The 24,829-nt window shown below is 38.8% G+C and overlaps 1 protein-coding gene across 3 annotated transcripts in view; it reads left to right on the forward strand.

Annotated features, from left to right (window-relative positions):
• IFT54 (intraflagellar transport 54) overlaps positions 1–24,829 on the forward strand; it is a 334,194-nt gene that overhangs the window by 308,942 nt on the left and 423 nt on the right. For all 3 annotated transcript variants that reach the window (XM_068358769.1, XM_068358771.1, XM_068358770.1), the window contains 2 exons: positions 16,892–17,000; positions 23,131–24,829. The exon at positions 23,131–24,829 is cut by the window's right edge and continues 423 nt beyond it. In XM_068358769.1, coding sequence (XP_068214870.1) covers positions 16,892–17,000; positions 23,131–23,290 — 269 coding nt within the window. In that variant the 3' untranslated portion in view covers positions 23,291–24,829. The remainder of the gene's footprint in view (positions 1–16,891; positions 17,001–23,130) is intronic.

A 24,829-nucleotide genomic window follows, 5' to 3' on the forward strand; every position in this document is an offset into this window, starting at 1 on the left:
ACATGGACGATTGGCTGGTGCGGGCAGCATCCAAGACTACTTGTCTGTAAGCGGCCGGAAAGGTGATCCAGTTTCTGGAACACCTGGGCATCAAGATCTATCGCTAGAAGTCTCGCCTTTCTCCAGCTCACAAGTTTCAATGGTTAGGAATTCATGGGAACTTGCAGTCACACCACCTCTCCATTCTATTAAAGAAGAGGAGAGAAATGGCGGCATTTGTCAAGAGACTAATCCAAAACAAGAGAATTTCAAGATGCCAACAAGAAAGAGTACTGGGCTCTCTCCAGCTCACAGTAGGGACAGACCCGGTGCTAGAAGCACAGCCAAAGGATGCGTCAGGAGTCTGGAGAAGATACGCATCAAACGCTCAAAGAGATCAACAAGGTTGACACTGACCCGATTGCGCACGCTATTAAGGCCATAGTCAACGAATAAGAGCCTAGCACAGACAGTTCTCTTGCAACCACCACAAACATCAGTGGTGATACTGTACACACGGAAGCCTCCCTGGAAGAATGGGAAGGCCATTCGCATGAAATGAAAGGGCAAGAAATGGATCATTCCAGTTCAAAAAAATTCACATCAACATCTTGGAGGCTAAGACAGTCCTCCTGATGTTGAGGAGACTATCCCCTTGCAGGCAGTCCACATCAGACTGGCCCTCAACAATGAGGTGATAGTGATATGTCTAAATCGACAAGGCTCGAGTTCATCTCACATTAATCATGTGATGTTAGCCATCTTCCGCCTGGCAAGGAAGAGAAGATGGCATTTATCAAGCAGTTCACCTTCAAGGGTTCCGTGATGTGACGGTGGATGCTCTATCCAGGTGAAAGCCGATAGAGACAGAATGGTCCCTAGACACAAACTCATTCTCCTTTATTTTCGATAAAAGTCCCGGAACTGCAGATCGACCTCTTCGCAACGAGCGACAACAAGAAACTACCTCGTTATGTAGCCCCTTACGAGAACCTTAAGCAGAAGCGATAGACATCATGTCTCTCGACTGGAACGGATGGAATCGAATTTATCTGTTTCCACCAACCAATCTCCAGCTAAAAGTCCTCAACAAGCTATGATCCTTCAGAGGAACAGCTCCTGTAGTGGGCCCCAAATGGCCCAAAAACAATTGGTTTCCTTTAGTTCTAGAATTGAAACTGTAGCTGTTTCCTCTGCCGTACCCAGTTTTATCCAAACTGGTGCAGAAGTCGACTGTTACATTTCACCCTCGAGAACCAACAACCTGCATCTCATAATTTTTTCGCCCTAGCAGCGAACTAAAAGTTTGGGATTTCGAAGAATGAGGCCGACTTCATTATAGAGTACAAGTCAAGTCCAACTAGGAGACAATGTGAATTGTCTTGGGAAAACAAGGGGACCAACAGAAATTTCAACAGGTTTCTGTTTCTCTTTCTTCTTTTACCTACTTGAACAATGCCTTACTTCCACTACGATAACCACGTGTAAGTCGGCTCTGACTAGACCTCTTTTATACGCCTTTGAGATGGACCTCATAAGCGAAACCTTCCTTAAGGTGCCAAAGCATGCACTAGACGCAAGCCGGCAACCCCTCCAAAGCCCATTACATGGTCGTTGGTCAAAGTCATGCATTATGCTTCGAACCTAAACAATGAGGATTGTAATCTAAAAGAAACTCACACCGAAAGTCAATTTTCTGTTCGCAATAGCTTCAGGGACTAGAGTTAGTGAAATATTGGCCCTATCAGGGATGTAAGCCATGTTCAGTTCACAGAAGAGGGAGAACTGAACCTTTTCCCCGATCCTACTTTTCTCGCCAAAAACGAGCTCCCGACTAAAAGGTGGGGTCCTTGGAGAATCTGCCCATGAAGATGTCTCTCTATGCCCAGTAGAGTGTCTTAAGGTCTATCTTCGTAGAACTTCAGACTTCAAGGAAGGACAGCTCTTCCGAGGCGAAACCTCAGGATCAAAATCTATCCCTAAAATAACTGAGAGCAATGCTCACCTACTTATTCGCAGAGCGGATCCTGACAGCTCACCCGCAGGTCATGATCCAAAGAAAATTGCTTCTTCACGGAATTTTTTCCAACACTATACGAAGCAAGTACATGAAATAAAACATGTTGTGGTGGTGGCAGGTAGTGTTAAAAAACCTGTCGTCTAAGCACTGCGACGAACAGTGGACTGCTTTGGGACTTTCCAGTGTATCGGGTGCATGGGTACATTTACCCCCGAGTGCAAATCTTAACGATGATTAACACACTGTTCCACATAGGTGCATATCTGACCGATGACAAGAGTGCCGAGTGAACGTTGCGTCACGGTGTTCATGCATTTCCAAAATCTGTATGAATCAGTCAGATTTGGTTTCACATCTCCATTGAGTGGCATCATTTCGAGGAAATTACATATTTTTTCAACAAGAGAAAATATACAGTAGACTTTGATGTGTTTTCAATGCCGGATCAGATTCATACCTGATTGTAACTACATTTGATAATCTAGTTACAAGGTAAAATATTAAACGTATTTGCGTCTTATTGCTGCTATCTCAGTTACAGACGAATAAAGCATACTAGAGTTTTAATAAAACCCTAGAAGGGCCCAACTTGACATCAGAGTACAGATTTCCAAGGGATGAGCAGGGTAATCTCTGAGACTTACCGTCCATCCCTATGGAGATACAAACTTTGAATCCTTATAGTGGAAGTCAACAATTTCCCTGCAGGGGGCAGGAAGCCCTAAGCTAGTTCCAAGCTTAGTGGATATGACAAATAACAGTAATGTCATATATAAAGGTCTAGGATACACAAGTATGTGTCTTTCACTATTCCTTTCTAGCTTACTATCCTAAGCTATAATAATTAAAATATGACTAATTACATATTTTTTATCAGGTGAGATAAACAATCGTATACTCATTCTGCTTTCCTTTCTTTACAGGAGGAACCCCAGATGAAATGTGATGCAGTCTTCTGCAATCTTAAGAGTAAGTACTTTTACAGTCATAAAGCATGCAGGTCTCATGCCCCCTGCAATATTGGGACCCCCAAGTCTGCAATATCTGCCGGACCTTAGTGACCGAAGGTTTTGATGATCCCAAGTCAATGGAGTCTAGGGATGCAGCACGTAAGAAACTACGCAAATGGGTAAGAGGGGTCCATAAGAACTCTCCGGGACCATACCTACCTAACGATAGGATGCGTAGCTTACTGTTCCCGGAAGCAAGTAGTGAAATGGTGGTGCCCCAAGCACGACTCGCACCTCCCTGCGTCCAAATTGCCATCGAGACGGAGGGAAGGAAGGCACCTCTGGAAGAAGATGACGATGTCGTGTCGGAATTGCTTCCGTCTGTGCCGGCCCTAGAGCCGTTAACCTCGACGTCTTCACCTTCTACCCCTCTATTAGACAAAATGAGCCAGTTAGTGGCCCATCTTACGGGTCTAATGGAAAACTTTCGCAAACAAGGCGAAACAAAGGAAGCGAAACTCAGGAGAGAGCTTCGTGAAGCTCCACTCATCACCTCCCAAGGGTCATTCAAGCGACCCAGAGACCAAAACCTCCCGACATGCTCCAAAACCAACCCCTGGAGGTATGCGGAGCTTATGCCGATTTTAGATGGCAAACTCTACATCTCAGAGAAGATGGGAGCTGTCCCTTTAGATGACATCCAGTTTTGGCCAAGCTTTAACGCTTTCCCTGATTGCTTCATTCGACTGAAGCATGAACCAACGTCAGAAAAAGAGACCGAACTGAAGGAAGTCATGGTTCTCGACCACGATAAGGCACAGGCTCTCTTGTCAAGTAGCCTGAGAAAGGCGGGTTACTCGGTGTCGAAGGTGTTCGCCCTGAGTAAGAGACACCCTACTTTTCTTGCTCCTGCTTCAATAGCATTCCCCATTACGTGGAAGGCATTTAAATATGTTGCCAAGGCAGTGGAGGCAGGCAAACCATGCTCTGCACTTGAGGAGTGCAGGCCTCTGTCACTAGCCTTGCCCATGCAGGAGAAGGATTGGAAGGAAGTCCACTTAACCTTTTCAGTAGGGAAATTGGACGCGGACATCGCTGGACGACAGGTTATCGAGAATCTCCCAAAACTTTCTGAGTGTCTCTTGTGCAAGGAACAAGAGACACAGGAGAGACTTGCGGCCTCCTTATCCCTACAAAACTGCACAGAGATGTGTTCAGCCCAACGAAGTACCCCAGACATGCTCATGGTCTTGGCCAAAATGTATATGGCCCCTTTAGTAAAAGACCTATATGCCTTTATGAAGGCTAGGAGAGCCTGTAGATAGTTCGTGTTCGCTGCTGCAACAGTGAAAAATGAACCCAGGAAGCTGATATCTTCCAACATCTGGGGCAAAGACCTCTTTCCAAACGAAGTAGTCAAAGAGGTAGTCGAGAAAGCCACCATGGAGAATAGGAACCTTCTCCATAAGTGGGGCATCTCTTCAAAGAGGAAGTCTTCCCCGGATGTGGGTCCCCAACCTAAAAGGAAGACGAAAAAGTCTAAGACTTTTTCCTCGGTCTGTTCAACAACATCCCACAGTTTCTATGACCGAAGGTGCCCCAGGTAGGCAGTTGAGGAGGTAAACCTTCTGATCAATCGAAGCAAAGAGTCGCTTCTGGTAGGAGGGAGGCTCCAATAGGATCGTTGGACCTTCGATCCTTGGGCCCAAGGCCTAATCAAGATTAGACTAGGATGGAAACTAGACATGCCTCCACCATCATTTCCTCAACTCTTCCAACACTCCAACCCCGTATTAGAAGAGTATACCCTATAGCTCTAGAGCATACAGGTTATAAGGAAAGCAAAGTCTATCAAATTCAAGGGAAGGCTGTTTTGTGTTCCCAAGAAGGACTCGAGAAAACTCAAGAGTCATTCTGGACTTGTCGCCACTCAACAAGTTCAAAAGAAACAGAAAGTTCAGGATGTTAATCTTTCTACACATAAGGACCCTATTACAAAAAGGGGCATTCACAGTCTTGATAGACCTGACAGATGCATATTTCCAGCTTCTAGTCAGTCGCCCCCTCTCCTCCTACCTAGGATTCAAGTTACAGAAGATAAAGTATGTCCTAAGAGCCATACTCTTCGGACTAAACACAGTCCCAAGTATCTTCACGAAATTGGTGGATGCAGTCGTGCAATAACCATGCTTAGAACTGGTCAGGTAACAAAGTACCTGGACGAATGGCTGGTGCGGGCAGCACCCGAAACGGCTGGTCTGCAAGCATCCAAAGAAGTAACCCAGTTCCTGGAACATCGGGGATGCAAAATCAACTTCAAGAAGTCTCGACTCTCTCCAGCTCAAAGGTTTCAATGGCTGGAAAACCATTGAAACCTGAGGTCACACAGTCTCTCCTTTCCCTTAGGGAAGAAGAAGGAGATCGCAGGGTCGGTTAAGAGACTACTGTAATCCAACAGGATTTCAAGACGCTAACAGGAAAGAGTACTGAACCCTCTCCAGTTCGCAGCAGTGACAGACCCAGTGCTAAGAGCACAGCTGAAAGATGCGTCAGAAGTCTGGAGAAGATACGCATCAAACGCTCGAAGATATCTAGAATGACCCATATCGGTCTTACCTTGATCGGTTCTCAACCTATGATCGAAGGCTAAAAGCCTAATGAGGACCGTGCCCTTGCAACCACCTCGGCTATCGAAGATCATCCGCATGGATGCCTCGACGGAAGAATGGAGAGTTCACTCCCATCAGAGGAAAGCCCAAGGGACTTGGTCATCTCTACTCAAGGCCCTTCTCATCTACATTTTGAAAGCCATGGCAGTCCTGTTGATGTTGGGGAAACTCTCTCCACACAGATCAGCCCTCAGCAGGCTGATCTGGGACAGCAAAGTGATAGTGAGATGTCTGAACCGACAAGGCTCGAGATCGTCCCATATAATCTAGGTGATATTAGCCATCCCATACCTAAAGAGATGGCACCTATCAGCAGTTCACTTACAAATGATCCGCAATGTGACAGCGGATGCCCTACTCAGGCTCAAGCCGATAGAGTCAGAATGGTCGACAGACTCAGACCCATTCTCTTCCAGATTGGAACAAGTCCCGGAACTGCAGATCGACCTCTTCGTGACGAGCGTCATCAAGAAACTACCTCGATATGTAGCCCCATACGAGGACCCTCTAGAGGAGATAACGGACGCTATGTCTGTAGTGTGGAACGGATGGACCCGGAAATTCATGTACCTTCCATCCAAATTCCTGCTGAAGGTCCTCAACAAGCTGAGATCCTTCCAAGGAACGGCAGCTCTAGTAGCTCCCAAATAGTCCAAGAGCAACTGGTTCACTCTAGTAAGGGAACTGAGGCTGAGGCTGGCCCTTGTACTGAACCCAGCACTATCTCAACGGGTTCAGAAGTTAATTGTCTTCGATTCATCACAGAGAACCCAAAACCTTCATTTCCTGATTTTCTCGCCCTAGCGGTCAAGAAAACATTTGGGATCTCAGAAGGCAATATAGACTTCCTAGAAGAATAAAAGTCTAAGTCAACTAGAAGACAATATGAATCGTCTTGGAAAAAGTGGGTTGCTTTTCTTAAAGTAAAAGGACCGAAAGAAATTTCAATAAACTTCTTTCTATCCTTCTTTATCCATCTTCATAATCAAGGTCTGGCAGCTAACACGATAACTAAGTGTAAGTCAGCCTTGACTAGACCTCTTCTATAGGCCTTTCAAGTGGATCTGACGAACGAAATCTTTAACAAGATCCCGAAGGCATGTGCTAGGCTTAGGCCTGCAGCTCCTCAGAAGCCCATTTCATGGTCTTTGGACAAGGTCCTATATTATGCTTCATCTGTGAACAATGAAGATTATTCTCTCAAGGATCTAACCCAGAAGGTTATTTTCCTGTTCGCTATAGTCTCAGGGGCTAGAGTTAGTGAAATAGTAGCCCTTTCAAGAAATGAGGGCCACATTCAGTTCACAGAAATGGGAGAACTGAATCTCTTTCCTGATCCAACCTTTCTCGCCAAGAACGAGCTACCCACTAAAAGATGGGGTCCCTGGAGAATCTGCCCTCTGAAGGAAGATGTCTCTCTATGTCCAGTAGAGTGTCTAAAGGTCTATATTCGTAGAACTTCAGACTTCAGGGGAGGACAGCTCTTCAAAGGAGAAACCTCAGGATCAAACTTATCCCTAAAACAACTGAGGGTGAAGCTCACCTACTTCATTCGCAGAGCGGATCCTGACAGTACACCCGCAGGTCATGATCCGAGGAAAATTGCTTCATCACTGAACTTTTTCATTATATCTACTTTGAGCGTCTTTGCTCATATACTGGATGGAAATCATCCAGAGTGTTCTACAAATACTACGCTAAGCAAGTCCATGAACTGAAGCATTATGTGGTGGCGGCAGGTAGTGTATTAACCCTGGATAGGTACGCTCCTCGGACACCCCTTTAAGGGTATACTCGGACGCGCGCGACCCCGACGCCAAAAAAAATTCTTGAAAAATCAGTTTTTGCAGTAACCTCCTTTTTTCTTTTGCCAAAAAAAACTTCAATGAATGCTTAAAACAACTGTAAAGATAAACACTACTCATCTGCAGAAAAACTATTTATTATAAATATTTTAAAAAATTAAGTAGAAAAAAAAAGACCTTACATAAAAATTCATAAAAAAAAAGTTTATACATATATACACAAATCCTTTTAGGAATTGATTCTTGAATGTTTAGGACACATCTTGATGTATTTTGGATGAAGTCAGACCCATGGAGGTGAAGATCTGAAATGAGGAAAAAAGGGTAACTTTTTTTGGCCAAAAACATTTGTCCAAATTTCATGAATTTTTTTGGGTACCCAAATGAAATAGGAAGTGGCTAATTTTTTTAGGGAATAAACATATGTTATCCTAAAATAGAAATATGTAAAAAAATCTTCATTATTTTGTAAATTACATTTATATCAGGGGCCATATCTAAAGGTAATTTTTTGAGTACTTGGAAATTTCGTAAAAAAATACATATATTTAATATATAATATGATATTTATGCAGGTAAAAATATACCAAAATATCACAAATTCTATAGGGAACAAGAATATATATAGATAGGGCAATTTATGCTTCGGATATGTCCACAAAATGGCCGCCAACCACACTGACTCAGACTCCCTAATCTGCCACTTGAAATGTAGGAAGGGTATGTCAATTTCAAGGTGTTATTTACTAATCTAATTATTCTTGGATATGCATAAAAATTGTATGGTGGGTTGCTGGATAATTGTCGATTATTTTACGACTATAAAATTAAAATTCTGACCCAAAAAAAAATTTTTGAAGGGAAATGAAATCGAAAAAAAAAAAAATGTAAAACAATATAATATTTTAGCTAAAAAAATTTGATGATATTCAATCAAAAAAGAAGTAAACAAAATTTTCCGACAAATAAACATCTAAATGAATCATTACTCTGTGATAGTTCCTTAGTATGTAGTAATTTTGAAAGAAATGGGAAAAAACGAAAAAAATGGCAATCACAGGAAAATCGAACACATACCTATATATACGCCATATCTGGCTAAAAAAAAAGATAGGCATGGGTTGCCAGATCATCTAGAAACACTTTCCAACACTATAAAATTATAAGTTTTGCCACACTACTTGCCAATTCCTTACGGTAACATGACTAAGCAAAAAAATGCAAAACAAATAAAAAGGGGCACTCGCGGAAAAATGGCCATTCTAATATACGGCATTTCAGAAAAAAAAAATTTCAGCCACGTGCTAGGTAAACCATCAAGGCACATTTTCCGACAAATAAACATATAAATGAATCATTACTCTGTGATAGTTCCTTAGTACGTAGTAATTTTGAAAGAAATGGGAAAAAACGAAAAAATGGCAATCACAGGAAAATGGAACACATACCTATATATACGCCATATCTGGCTAAAAAAAAAGATAGGCATGGGTAGCCAGATCATCTAGAAACACTTTCCAACACTATAAAAATATAAGTTTTGCGACACTTCTTGCCAATTCCTTACGGTAACATAACTAAGTAAAAAAATGAAAAACAAATAAAAAGGGGCACTCGCGGAAAAATGGCCAACATTTTATTATACGCATTTCAGAAAAAAAAATTTCAGCCACGTGCTAGGCAAACCATCAAGGCACATTTTCCGACAAATAAACATCTAAATGAATCATTACTCTGTGATAGTTCCTTAGTACGTAGTAATTTTGAAAGAAATGGGAAAAAACGAAAAAATGGCAATCACAGGAAAATCGAACACATACCTATATATACGCTATATCTGGCTAAAAAAAATAGGCATGGGTAGCCAGATCATCTAGAAACACTTTCCAACACTATAAAAATATAATTTTTGCGTCACTACTTGCCAATTCCTTACGGTAACATGACTAAGCAAAAAAATGCAAAACAAATAAAAAGGGGCACTCGCAGAAAAATGCCCAACATTCTAATATACGGCATCTCAGATAAAAAAAAAAAGACATGCACGTGTTAGCCCAACCATCAAGGCACACTTTCTAACACATAAACATGAAAAAAAAAATCAATAATATACGGCAATTCCTTACTACGTAGTAAATTTTTACAAATATTGAAAAAAAAACAGAAATTGGCAACCGCAGTTAAATACCCAATATACCAATAACTACGTCGTATCTGGCAAAAACAAAGTCACGCATGGGTAGCCAGATCATCTAGACACACTTTCCAACACTAAAAAAGCAAAAGTTTTACGACACTATTTGGCAATATCTTAGGGAAAAATGACTTGGCAAAAAAATGAAAAAAAATGAAAAAGGGGCACTCGCGGTAAAAGGCCCAACATTCTAATATACGGCATCTCAGATAAAAAAAAAGACATGCACGTGTTAGCCCAACCATCAAGGCACACTTTCTAACACATAAACATGAAAAAAAAATCAATAATATACGGCAATTCCTTACTACGTAGTAAATTTTTACAAATATTGAAAAAAAAACAGAAATTGGCAACCGCAGTTAAATACCCAATATACCAATAACTACGTCGTATCTGACAAAAACAAAGTCACGCATGGGTAGCCAGATCATCTAGACACACTTTCCAACACTAAAAAAGCAAAAGTTTTACGACACTATTTGGCAATATCTTACGGAAAAATGACTTGGCAAAAAAATGAAAAAAATGAAAAAGGGGCACTCGCGGTAAAATGGTCCTCGTGGTGATGAACGACATTTTAACTAAAAAAAAAATCATGCACATGGTAGCCAAACAATCCACCAAGACTTTCCACAACTGATAACCTATACAAGTTGCACCATTCTACGACAATTTCATAATACGTAATAACTTTGATAATTATGCAAATTACCTTAGAAGGGTAAACTCGGTCGCGCTCGACCCCGATGCGTCTCAGAAATCGGGGAAGGAGTACAGCTACAGCAATGCACATCTGGACACTACTAGAGCGTGTAGGCGAGACACCTACTGCAGGTCGATCACCCACAAATTCAGTCACGGGGGTGAGTCACGTGAGAAAAACCTCTTTTTTTTTGACGCTCGGGTTCGCGGACGACCCACCGTACCGTTCCAGGGTTAAAACCTCTCATCTAGTGCTGCGTTGAACAGGTAATTGATTGGGACTATCAATTAGGGTGGAAAGGTGTTGACACTTCCGGTGTGATACCTTTTAAGTGAGTGTCACTATGGTGACACTAAGACTGTTCAAAATCACAGGTATGGAATTATACAGATACACTTGTGCCGTGTGTACGTACTATACAGTGTTGATAGTATACAACATTACAGAATTTTTGGGAAAATTTATCAAAATTTTCAGCTTTAGAGTGGCACTCATCATTTCTTCCCTTTCAGGGGGGAAAAATATTTTCTGTATACAGTATGTTGCACGTATAATTCCTTTAACATGTTACATTCGTTTCACTCGTTTTCCATTTAGTCATTTATTCGAAATAAATGTCTATTAGAATGTAATTGCTTCCTACCTCGCCCTGCAATTTGCACATTATATATGCCAGAGTTCTCATACTTATTTATTTAAGTAAACCTCATATCATTGTATGCTTACAAACAATGGATATACTGTAGTTGACACTTATATTGTTCCGACAATATATACAGACCGTGAGACCGTCTGTATATCGGGTGGATACTTATGTTTGTTCATACAATATATGCTAACCTTGCGGCCCCTTTTCTACTGTCTAGTATGACTCTTCCCTGCAGGGGGCAGGAAGCACTAACGTTGGCTATGATTAGTGGTAATGACGGATAACGGTAACGTCATTTGTCTCAACGGTCCAGATGACCATAGAAAAATTTGTCCCATGGTTAAGGCACCTATGAAAATCTAAAATGCATGACTTTCTAGTAATTCTCTGGTAAACTTCCATCAGGACGCCATGGCTTGAGCCCAAAAAACGGATTTTGAGCGAAGCAAAAAATCTATTTTTGGGTGAGATAGCCATGTCGTCCTGATGGACCTGCCCTCCTTTTCTATAGAAAAGGACTTGGCAGGATCCCTCCCGAAACTACTATATCTGTAGCACCATGCTCAGTGCTACAAGGAATAACCGCCATCTTGATACTCAATAGTAGTATGGAAAATAAGGTAACCTTGATAACGGCTCCCATTCCAAATTTACCACTCTTCCCCCTCGAGGCGAAAACGCTATTTGGGGTGAAAATCACTATGTGTCGTATCAAGATATATGTCCCCTGATTTATGCGATATCCTTAAGAAAAATTTTAAGGATATTTGTGCCAGGAGTTAGAATTCTGGAGACCTAAAGGTAAATTCTCCAGTAATATCACTGTAGTTCATATATCCCTTGGAAGCTACTATTAGGAACCTTCCATCAGGACGACATGGCTTGAGCCCAAACAATGATGTTCTACAATATTGACTAAGACCTGAACAGCAGTAACTAGACTGAAAGAGGATTTAATAAATAAAAAACTAGCAGCTCACGTTTGCAATCCCATGATAATACCTAATCCTCATTGTTCATATATACAAGAAACCCACATCCATCCAAAAACCAGATAAAATATGAAAATACTTTTTGAAAATAAAGTTATATTTGGTTAGTGATGCAGATTTTCTAGCAGTTAACATCAAGACAGAGCCTTTTTGGTCAAGTTCAACATCAATACCACGTTCCAATCTTGTGACACATGAAAACTTCAAGCTTAAAGGAGAACCCTGCAGCATTGTGGTTCATTATCAGCATAAACAGTCAGCCGGGTTAGACATTGACAACACTTAAAGTTTGATTTCTGCTAAAACTTTTTATATGCCACCTTATGGTCCCTTCTTTCTGGGAACAAGTATGAAAAACACTATTCATTAAAAAATTGTCAATACAGTGGACCCCCGGGTTACGGCGTCCCTAGCTTATGGTTTTTTTTTCACGTTATGAAGTGTAATACAAAGTTTTTTCGTTCCCTTGTTACGGCATTTTTCCCGCCTTACGGCATCAACAACAATTTCTCTCGCGCAGCCAAAAAATTCCAAAATTCAAACTTGGCGGTCCTTGTGCGTGCGTATGACTGTGTGAGTCACTGGCCTCTAGCCACGCTCATATGTCACTATATGTGTCACTGCATACGTCACTAAGATGCTGGTCTGCTATTGGTTGGCATCACGGCGTCACTAATATGCCGATATGCCATTGGCCGAAATCCTTCCCACAATGCCTGAGAGATGCTGCCTCTCTCTCTCTTTGTTTATTGTTTGCTCAGTTCAGAATCTCGCATGTGTTTCGTAAAGATTTGATCTCATGCGAGTGCTTGCGATATCATATTTTTTGTGCATTTTAGTGCTTAATTCAAACTTTAATTCGTTAGCCATGGGTCCCAAGATTGCTAGTGATGTTTAAGGGAGAAATAAGAAGATGATTACTATGGAAACAAAGCTGGATATAATCAAGAAATACAAAAAGGACACGCGCATCGTTAACCCCGCTAGGGAATATGGCCGTAACCAGTTGACGATTTGTACAATTATCAAGAACAAGGAAGCCATTAAAGCAAGCAAGTCTTTTAAGGGCATGACTATCCTTGCTAGTGGAAGGACCTCAGTCAACGACGAGATGGAGAGACTCCTTCTACTATGGATTAAAGAGGCTGGTGATACACTCACGCAATCGGTAATTTTGCACAAGGCGAGCGCCATCTTCGCAGATCTCGTGGAAGCCCAGAGAGACGGCGTAGACGAAGGAACGTCGCAGGAAGCCCCTCTGTCCAGTGTTCAAGGCTTCTCATGGGTGGTTTGATTGCTTTAGTAGGAGGACTGGTATTCACTCAGTCGTGAGTCATGGAGAGGCGGCCAGTTCTGACAAGAAAGCAGCAGACGAATTCCTCAAGAAGTTTAAGGAATTAATTTCCAGAGAAGGCTACATTCCTCAGCAAGTGATTAACTGTGATGAAACTGGCCTTTTCTGGAAGAAAATGCCCCATCGTACATATATCACAGCAGAAGAAAAGAAACTTCCTGGCCATAAACCGATGAAGACAGATTTACCCATGCATTTTATACAAATGCCAGTGGGGACTTAAAAATTAAGCCCCTACAGGTGTACCACTCAGAGAATCCTCGTGCCTTCAAGGGCACAAAATATCACGAAGAATAGGCTCTTGGTATTTTGGAGGTCTAATGGCAAGGCCTGGGTCACGAGTACCATATTTATTGAGTAGGTAAATGTTTGCTTCGGTCCTGGTGTCAAGAACTTTTTAGATGAGAACAATCTTCCTCTGAAATGTCTCCTGGTACTGGACAATGCCCCTGCCCACCCTCCTGGCCTTGAGGCCAACATACATCCTGACTTCTCCTTTATCAAGGTTCTCTATCTGCCACCGAACACCACCCCTCTCCTCCAGCCTATGGAACAGCAGGTGATTGCCAACTTCAAGAAGCTTTACATGAAGCATCTGTTCAGAAGATGCTTCGAAGTGACCGGAATACTCAACTCACCCTTCGTGAATTTTGGAAGGGGCATTTTGACATTGTTCAATGCCTGAAGATGATCGAGAAAGCTTGGAATGAGGTTTTGAAGTGCACCTTTAACTTCTTATGGAAGAAACTGTGGCCAGCTGTTTTGGCAGAACTCGATTTCGAAGGTTTCAGACCATCACCTGAGGATGAGGCTTTTGTTGATCCTGCCCCTGAGGGTGATGTTTAGGAAATAATTTCACTCAGGAGGTCCATGGGACTTATTGACGATGAGGCTAATGTCGATAACCTTATCTAGGAGCACAAGAAAGAGCTTAGGACTGAGGACTTGAAGGAGTTCGGATGCAATGCAGGTGACCATCATTCAAGAGGAGCAGCACTCTTGTGGTAGCGAGGAGGTGGAGGAGACAGAAGAAACGACATTGGCAGAAATAAGGGAAGCTATTGGTTGGTATGAAAACCTTACTAGATTCATTGAAAAAAACAAAAAAAACAGAAGTTCTCACAGGTCGTCTTATGGACAGTGTTTATGATAGATGCATGAGTCAGTTAGAAATATTTTGAGTCGTCAGAAACAGGCTTCTTTGGATAGGTATTTTTCCAAAAGAAAAGTGTCAGAAAGCAAAGATAATATGATTGTTTCTAGTAAAAAAAAAAGCTAGAAAATGAAGCGAAGATGAAGAAGGGCTACTTTATAAAATTAAGTTCTAGAAAAAAAAAAAAAATTCATAAAAAAAAATTATAAAAGAAAAAAAAAAGCATTTTTAATTTTAAGTGTCTAATAAATTAAATTCATTACTAAGTGTAACATAATTAGCATTGATACGTATTTATATCTGCCGTCTCCTCCCCCTCTGCCTCCACCCACTACCAGCTCAAGTCACGTCACTCCAAAGGTAAATAAAATTTAATTTTTCCTTTATATATTTTTTTATTTATAATGTTATTTAATTATATACATCTATATTATACATAAGTAATACTTACTATACTATTTTGTTACTAATTTTTAATATGTATTTAAAATTTTGATGTTTTTTACCTGGGGTTTTGCACGCATTAGCTAATTACCATAGATTTCTATTGCCCGCCATACGACGATTTTGCCTTACGATCCTAACTCCGGAACGGATTAATGTCGTATGGCGGGGGTCCACTGTATATACAAAGAGATAATTACACTATGATGGGAAAACGTTTGTCAGTGATAAGAATAATTATGTGATAAAAACTTGTTTGTCTGCATCTTTTCCCACTTTTATGTGGGGTTGATGTTTCTGGCCAGTGTTCTCCATCTACCTCTGTCCCACACTTCATCACCGGTTAATCCCTTTGATCGAAGGTCATCCTTGATACAGTCCATCCACCTTTGTTTTGGTCTCCCTCTCCTTCTTGTTCCCTGTACCTCCATTTCTATCACTCTCATCCCAATATACTGTTCATCTCGTCTCATAACATGACCATACCACCTTAGTCTACTTTCTTAGATCTTATCTGATAGTTCTCTGACTCCTGTGGTACCCCTAATTACCTCATCCCGTATCTAATCTCTTCTTGTCATACCACACATCCATCTCAACATTCTCATCTCTGCCACATCCAGCTTCTTCTCTTCTGTCTTCTTTATTCCCCACGTCTCTGCTCCATACATCATTGCCGGTCTCACAACTGTCCTGTGTACTCGAGATAGTAACTGAGGACTTGAGTCGCAAATTCAACTAGATGTTTACGAGGCACTCATCATCAACTGTTTGACAGTTATTTGGAGTAGCGCCTGTGATGTTTCGAGTGTTTCTCTTGTGGTTTGTTACTTATTTAACTATTGATTTTATAAGACTTCTTCTGGAATTGATTTATAAGTTGGTGAGAGTAATTCACTCATTTGTGAAGGTGTTTGTTTGTTTTATTTTGAGGAAGGTTGTTTCTCTGAAGTTTCAGTTGATAGCTAACCACTGATAATTATCATAAGTGAATAATTAATTTTTTATATACACCTTTACTAATTTTGCTTTACATTTAGAACAGGAGAATTCAGAGGCTTAATTTTCTCTTTGAGTATTTTTCACCATCTTCCAGCACACAGTTATACACTATGACTTTGACCTATGAACCCGTGTTCAAGATAGTGTCCAGAGATTAAGAAGGGGAGGTATTTAGGCTTTCATGGTCAATCACTTATAAGCTATAATAATGGTATGAATATTTTATGGTTTTGCTAGCATTGTATAGAAACAATTTATTTCTATTTACAGTATCAAGTAAGATGTAATATATTTATTCAGAAAAAAAACATGAGTCCTGCCTTGTAAAAGGTAAGAATGGGAACTCCAGTCTGCTGGAACTATTTGAAGTAATAATGATTAATTGAATTTATATGTAATTTGGGCTATATGGAATAGCACTGGGCCAGGAAGACCATTTAGGGCTGAGGGGCCACTGGGGTAAACTACAGTTGCACCATGAAGTAAAAGTGAAAACAAGTTGGACAGCTAGGGGAAAGAAAGGAAGTGGGAACAGAGGTAATGTAATAAGTCTGTATGGCTAGGGGCCAAAGGGATGCTGCAAAGACCATCTAGTAAATGCATACAGTACACCATAGCTGGTCCCCTGAAGACACTAACTCCCTAAAGTAAATAAAAATATTATTGTTGATGTTATTACTAGCTAATCTACAACCCTAGTTGGAAAAGCAGGATGCTGTAAGCCCAAGGGCTCCAACAGGGAAAAATAGCCCAGTGAGAAAAGGAAACAAGGAAAGAAATATACTACAGGAGAAGTAATGACCAATTAGAATAAGATATTTTAAGAACAACAACAACATTAATATAGATCATTATATATGAATTATAAAAAGTTTAAAAAAAATAAGAAGAGAAATAAGACAGAATAGTGTGACTGAGCAGTAACATTTATAATGATGATAATGATTATTATATTTTTCCCTCTTATTTCACAGCTAAAATGTTAGACTACTTACAAGAAGATTTAGATTCGATGCATAAGGAACTGGAGATGTGGAGGGATGAGAACAAGCAGTTGGCACAGACTCTGAAGAGAGAGCATGGGTAATTATGATGCACATATTATGAGTTATTCTGATGCTATTAAAATATACTTCAGAATGATGCCCATACTTGTCACTGTATTCATCACAGATTTTTTAATTTCTAAGTAGATATAATATTAGTAGTCAGCATTTTTATTTTAACCTGTAACTACTATGAGTTCATACAGTAGACAAGCAACTAATCTATTTAACCTTTCACATTGGTTTGCAGTCTGCTTTATCACAACTCCATTACTTATTTGTATGGCAAACATAAGCTGGTCGAACTGTGCATGTACCTTATGGGTGATAAGTTATATCTCCTCCATTTACTTCACATATTATGAACATGGAGTTCTGTTAACATCTCTTTGGAGTTCCCCACTCCCATTTTCATTTTATTCTCAATATTCATAATCTATTTATGTTCTGTGGTACTTTAGCTCAGTAATAATCATCTCTTGGATTGCCTGCTTTGCCCGATTGATTTTGTATCACCCTGGAACTTTATACCCATTACAGTTTTTGCCTCATTCCCGATTTTGATTTTGGTTTTGTTTATAATTTTACTCTTTCCATCATTTATCATGGAGTGAAAATTTTAAGGCAAGGTTTAATTGCTACGTAGTGTAAAATTATCTATTTTTTTTTCAAAATTTATCTCTTACTTCCACTCACCACTTTCTTTTAAATTTTTATTTGCTATACAGCAGCAAGTAGTAAGGTTCACTTTTTCTTCTCCATCATTTTGGTTATTAGGAATTATTTTGTACCTATCTCAAATTTTGCCTTACATTTACTGAGTGTTTTTCTTGGGTTCACCATCTCATTACTGATTTGCTTTGTTTTGTCTAGGTATACTGTTTCTTAGTTCAGTACATTAATTACTTCTGTTACTGCCAATAATTGTGTTACTTCTATACATTAAGTGCTTGATAATGCAGTGAGATGATTTTTTCTAGTACTAACCATTTTTCTTTTTCAGTATAACTGTTTTCCTTTTTACAATATTTACTGGTATTTTCTGAGCTTTACTGATATTTCGCATTTTGACCACTGCATTTTGTCAGTGCTTTATGATATTCGACTCTACATTAGTGCACCTCTGAAAACCTTCCAGGTAAGGTTTCCTTTCCAACCATTGAGTTTACTACTGTACCCAGACAAAAGGCTGCTGGCTAGTATTTCAAATTAATTCAGCTCATTCATTTCAACATGAGGCAAAAGTTTGACCCATGTTTAAGGTCATTAAACTCAGTTCCTGTATCTTCCTTTATTGGATTAAACAACACTTTACATATTTACGCAAGAAGCAACTCACAGACGATTCCTTTTGTTCAAAGTAAGTAGCCTGTTCATACTGCAGCACCTATAAATGTGATGCCCTGGCACTCTTGGAAAAGCTGTCTACTAAAATTTTGGAAATCACATTCAATTGAAGATTCCACATTCCAGCAATGTTAACATCTCTAATTATTGGTTAAATATAATGTTTACTGTACTAATAGTGTGCACTTGATACTCTGTCCAGGGCTCCTGGAACAATAACTCACCTGTTCCTCTCTCCTGGAGGAGGTGAGCACATGCCCTTATTCTTCTAATGTCAATTTTGTTAAATGGAGGACACTCATATCCAGGGCAGATCCTGATCCCCCACACTCAAAACACAGTGGACTCATATATGACTTATTATATTTATGAAATGAAATTATGGAAACTACAGACATAAAATAAATTAAATTCATTCTTCCACATAGGAAATATATATATATATACAGTATATATATATATATATATATATATATATATATATATATATACATTTACATATATATATATATATATATATATATATATACTGTATATATATATATATATATATATATATATATATATATATATATATATATACATTTACATATATATACATATATATATATATATTATATACATTTATATATACTGTATATATATATATATATATATATATATATATATATATATATGTATATATATATATATATATATATATATATATATATGTACAGTATATACATATATATATATATATATATATATATATATATATATATATATATATATACACATATACACACATACTTTATATAACCAATATAATTTTCCACTCACTTATTCCTTTACAAATGGTTACTTATAAGCACTTCAATTTAAAAAGAACATACTGTATGTGGAAGTTCCCCAGCTTGCTCTATTTTACCTGCTTTGCCTGTAGCTCAGATTACTATCAACAAAACCCTCTGTGCAGCTGTATTATCTGTGATCAGGTAATTTACCAGTCGCGCCCTTTGTGGTCTGCCCGTCTTACCCATGGTCCTGCACAATACCAGCCAATCCCACTCTTGTCTGTATTACCCACTGCCTGGTTTTCTTGTTTATTGTTGTTAACTACCTTTGTGTTTGAACTCTACATTGGCCTACGTATTCAGCTCCCACTCTCTGCTTTTTATCCATCCAACAAATGTGCTGGCTGATGAAACTTGTATGTAACCTGGGTGAGGGAAACTGTTTTCCTTTATGACCGACCTTGTGCTTGTGTGCCCAAGGCAGATGATTAATGAAACCCTTTCTTCTCCTCTTGGTTTGACCCCTCACCTACTAGGCTGAGATCCATCTTCAACCACATCTAGAGATCCTGGATTCCAGATTACTGACAGTTTTCTCCTAGATCTTCCCCATCAGAGGCTACATTTATTAGCAAGAAAAGTTTCAGCTGGTACTTCAAGATACTGAACAGTAGTATCATTAATCCACGTTAGTCTCCTCCAGCCATGAACACTTGTGTAGACCAGAAAGTGGCATGAATACTATGACCAATAATTGCAGGGAGAAGTGTGAATGTGACAATTCTTCCTCGTGTGATAAGAGTAAAAATGTTTGTGCTGGTACAGGATTCAGTGAGGGAGAGCATGCCGCTGGAGCAGATAACTTATTCTCTTCATTGTAGCTTTCCTAGGGGGATGTTTTTTTTTTTTCACCTGCAACATATTTTGTTCTGTTTTGGATGAAGAAGAGGTAACAGTTGCTACTGGAGATTTGATTGGTTCATGTAACCTTAGTGGAAACCAGTTGATCTCTAGCTCACCACACTAAAGACACCAATTTAGTTTCTAAAACCCTCACTACATCGTAAACATACTCATCATCCAATTAGAAGGGCATAATTCAACGTGTCAAAATATCTCAGTGTTCTTTAAGCATTTGAACAAGGTGGACTGGGGAATGACCCTGGTCATTTAGGATGGAGACTTTCTTTTGGGAATTTCACATTGGAGTGAGCTCTTCAGCCAGAAGCAGTCTCAGAAACCCTTGAAAGAGGCTTTTATTGGTGAAAGGGGGAGCGACTTCATCAATTATGACTGCAGTAACCCTTTTTTTTGACCTACCTATGGACATCATGGTTATAGACATTGTTGTTAGTGTGGGCTAAAAGTAAAGGAACGAGGAAACAATAGTGGGTGCAACCTGCTAAGTATGCCCCTAATACTTTATCTCACTCTCTCTGGTTATCGTTACTCTGACTGACATACACAATACAGTGGTTTCTTCATTATGTCAAACTAGATTCAGTGAGCTCATTACTTTAAGTGGGCCATGTCTAAGATTGTGGTACTTTTACTCTGTCGTCTATCCTTATCTTGATGGCAATCTCTCTTTTCAACATGGCAATGAAGTAGAAAGTTGCAGCCAAGCTGACTTCATGTCAACTCTGATGTTAAAGATATCAGCGTTTTAGGCCTATTGAACTCATTATTGTCTCTAGAGATGATTGACAGGGAGCTTTTGGTAAACATAACTTTCATAGCAACTAGTGTGGTGTGTTTCTATATAAGCAGCATAGGTTCCATATCAAGTTAATAGTCAACTCCAAATGGAATATCTCATTTTCCAAAACAATATAATTATTAAAGAAGGTAAGTTAGTCATCAAAAGGCCGTTCTAAAAACAGATCCAACTTTACATCCATTAAATTTTGGGACATGTAGCTGCTGCTCTGTGAGACTCCAGGTTTACGACAAGTTGAGATTGATCATCTCGAATCTGGCAATTAAGAAAGTGCAGAAAAAATTGTCTTCTATCTACTATCATCTTTTCATGGTGCCAGTGAGAATTGGCCTTCTCAGTAGGTTTATGTGGCAGATATGCCTTAGAAAAGTTTTTTGGAGTCAGTATGGAAATCCATCTGGAAGAGTACTTTTTATCATCCTGCAACCCTAAGGGGCATTTTGGCAAATTCCTATCTCCTGAGTATCAGGTACTGTAATTACCCTCCCTCCTTTGAGCTGGGATGTATTCTAGGTTTGAGTAAGGTGTTTTGGCCTGAAAACCTATCTGAAAATCTTTCATAACCTAAACCAGTGACTGATGAGTTTTCTAATCGTGTGCCCCTCTAGCAGCTTTCAATAAACTGTACATAATCAAAGGATTCTGAAAGACCTTATCACAAGTACTTGGACTGCATAGATTGGAAGTGACCATGACTAGAAACCTTTAATAAATCTTGTCACTTTCATGAAGATCCAATCACCTGTGTAGACCCTTTGTAAATAGTTTGAAAATTATGTATTTTTCATCTCTCAATGGAGTGTCCCTTTCGGTTAGCTGTTGTAACATTAAGATGCAAGCGCATGCTACTTGGTTTTTTAAGCAGTCATCTTCACCTAGACTCGCACAGGAAGTAGTCAAGATCTCTTCTCTCTCCCATCTTCCATTCTGGCCTTATTGTACACTGTACAGATGATCTCTATGTTGAGTTGTATGAGAACAATCTACCAATGTATGAAGGGGATGAACCTTTTGAACAAACGAGAACCCCATGCTTTTCTCCTTTATTTTTCTATCAAGGTAGTATGTTTCTAAGAATACAATAACATGACTGAAAATTGTTGAGCTTGTTTATGTATGAGTGTTTTAAAGCTACTGAGGTAAGGGGCCTTTTAACATCTGCTTACTTTCATGAGAAACATTGATAGAAGAATATTATAAATGCATGTGTTTATAGATATCACTGTATGATAGAAGACTATTATAAATGCATGTGTTTGTAGATATCAGTCTACCTTTGCTCATGTTTACCAACGAGTTGGTAAATACAATGGAAAGTGGATGTTTTTCCCTCATCCATTCTCAAAAGGTGTGATTGCCTGTGCTTTGAATTTTTACGTCTATCAAATGGTTGGTTGATCTCTTCTCATTATTGAAATTTCCCAAAATACAAGTTTAAACTTTTACTTCTCTCTCAAGGCTTTACTGCCTATTGTACTCCTTGAGATTACTTTAGATACTTAGTATCTGAACTATTCTGCCTCCGGAATTCCCTGCAAGGCTCATGTTACTTTCCTAGAAACTGGGGCTTGTAACTTCTTGACCTCATATCTAAATAGCATTTTATGGTACAGTAATTGAGATTGAGGCGTTCGTCAAAAAACAATTTCGTGATTTAGGGGATCTGAAGAATTGAGTACTTCCAAGTAATCATTCATCAGTCCTATTGGAAGTACTTCCAATTCTTCCTTAATAGATTGGTACACCAGTTCAAGACCCTGTGCTTGCACTACTCTTCAGGTTTACAGGCAATTGTACACGTCTGCATGGGCATCTTGATGTATCCCAATGATTGATTGATGTTGGCATCCTCAGAAAGGTAGTTGCTGCAGTATCAGGCTACTCGCCTGCAGTTGTCAAATAATTAGTTAAAAACAGGTTGTGAGAGTGCATGTGTGCTTGCTCACACACACACACACCCAGCTTGCCCAGAGCTTTCACTCAAGAACCCCCATCCTGAATGAAAGCTCTGGGCAATCTGGGTTTGTGTGCACTCACCACCTGTTTTTAATTAATTATTTGACACTTTCTTCAGATTCTCCAGTTCTGCTGATGACAATTCTCTATTATAAAGGACTTAAGTTTGTTCACTTCGTAAAAATGCAAATTATTTTGAGAAAATTTATATTTATTGACAGGGTATCATATAAACCGTAATATGTTTTTATATGAGCTTTGATATAAGAAATAACAGAACTGTACAGTAATGTCTGAAGACTTGTCTTCAGAAACTTGGGAATTCATTTAATTTATCTTAATTCTGTACTGCATATTTTTTTTTAAAGTATGACGGAGCAAGCATTGGAGCCACTTCGATCTCAGTTAGCCGAGTATGAGTCAGCTGTTCAAGAACAGAGAGATAAACTTTCTGCCGTTAAGTCAAATATTTTGCGTAACAGTGAAAAAATATCTCGTTTGATGGCTGGGATAAATCTGCATATGTAGGTTTTTAGGTTATAGAAATGATGTTAACTAAGTTTTAAATTGATGTATTTCAATGTTACAATTTTTATTTGAGATAAATTTTATAAGAAAAATGGTGTTTCAGAAAATTTTATCATATTTTGCAATTCACATGGACATATTTACATACACATACATATTGACAATTTTCTTTTAGTGTATGAGTAGCCTTCCCAGAAGACCACCCAATAAGCACTCACGACCAAGATGTGTTTTAAACTCTTAATGTCACTTATGTTTGTAAGATGTACACATTAAGTCTATGAAGGCAGTATAAGAAATAAGCTACATGAAAATTCCAATGATGACTTCACATTTTAATGTAGCTACATCAGCTAACCCAGATTCTAAAGCCACCATCCTATTCTCTTATTCTACTACTCACTAAAAGAAGGATAGAAAAGTGTGCTGGCAGCACACTGTAGACAACATGAAAACTTCTTTGCAACATCCTTTGTCAAGCCATCCTTCCGTTCATGGCAACCTGCAAACAGAGGTGAATGAGATACTCAAAATTGATAAAATCCAAATAAGGATAAAGAACCCTTTTCTGTAAGGCTGGAATAGTTTAAAAATTTTCCTGGATGTAGCAATTCTAACCATTGTTTCAAAAGATCTCCTTCTGGATATTCTTATATTTTATTTACTTTGGGCCAACCATAACACAGTATTTTATGAACCTCCCTAGATGTTCATATTGCTTTATTCTGGATGCTGACATATTGACATTACCCAAAATCTTTAAAAAGTATTTCCTGTTTTCTTCCCTTGAAAGGCTTACACGAATGCACCGTCTGGTGTCTAATGGCAACAAATCACTGTGTAGCAAGGCTGTACCCACTTCTCTTCAATCATCTTGTCGACTCGTACTTTATGCAATTTATTTGTCCCCTCCAGATTTTAAAATCCTATTAGTATAGTTTTGAGAATATCTTCTCATAGATTCGTTACTAATATACTGTGAGGATTGTTCAAGGAAATTATTTCTAGGGGATCATGAACCTCATTCTCGTTGTGTCTCGTGTATAATGTCGATATAAGTCACCTTCAAGAACAGAGCAATGTAAACATCAGATAAATATAGAAAGGAAATATTTTATTATTGAATTTTTTTTTTTTTTTTACTTTTTAGAGTCCATTCATCATTGTTTGTATGAGTTCCATAGCATTTAATTTCAATAAAGATAATTCAATAATAACTGTCATTTGAAATGACAGGCTTAATTGAACTTTGGGTGGCAATGGTGAATGTATTTCTCTATAATTTTCATCATAAATATGTACTTCCAAAATTAATTTTTCAAAGGCATTTGATTTTTTAAATAAACTTATTTTCGAGAATTCATAATGTTACAAAAACATCAGTAGTTCGTAGTTTAATAATTAATTACCTATGTATTTCTTATACAATGTGTATGTGTATGTAAACATCTGCTATGTACCACATGTACGAGTATACTGTATAGAAGGAAACCTTCTTATATGTTTATATTTAGTATTTTATTGCATTACTGTTTTCCA

Source organism: Palaemon carinicauda, chromosome 35, assembly GCF_036898095.1.
Source record: "Palaemon carinicauda isolate YSFRI2023 chromosome 35, ASM3689809v2, whole genome shotgun sequence".
In the NCBI taxonomy this organism is placed as follows: domain Eukaryota; kingdom Metazoa; phylum Arthropoda; class Malacostraca; order Decapoda; family Palaemonidae; genus Palaemon; species Palaemon carinicauda.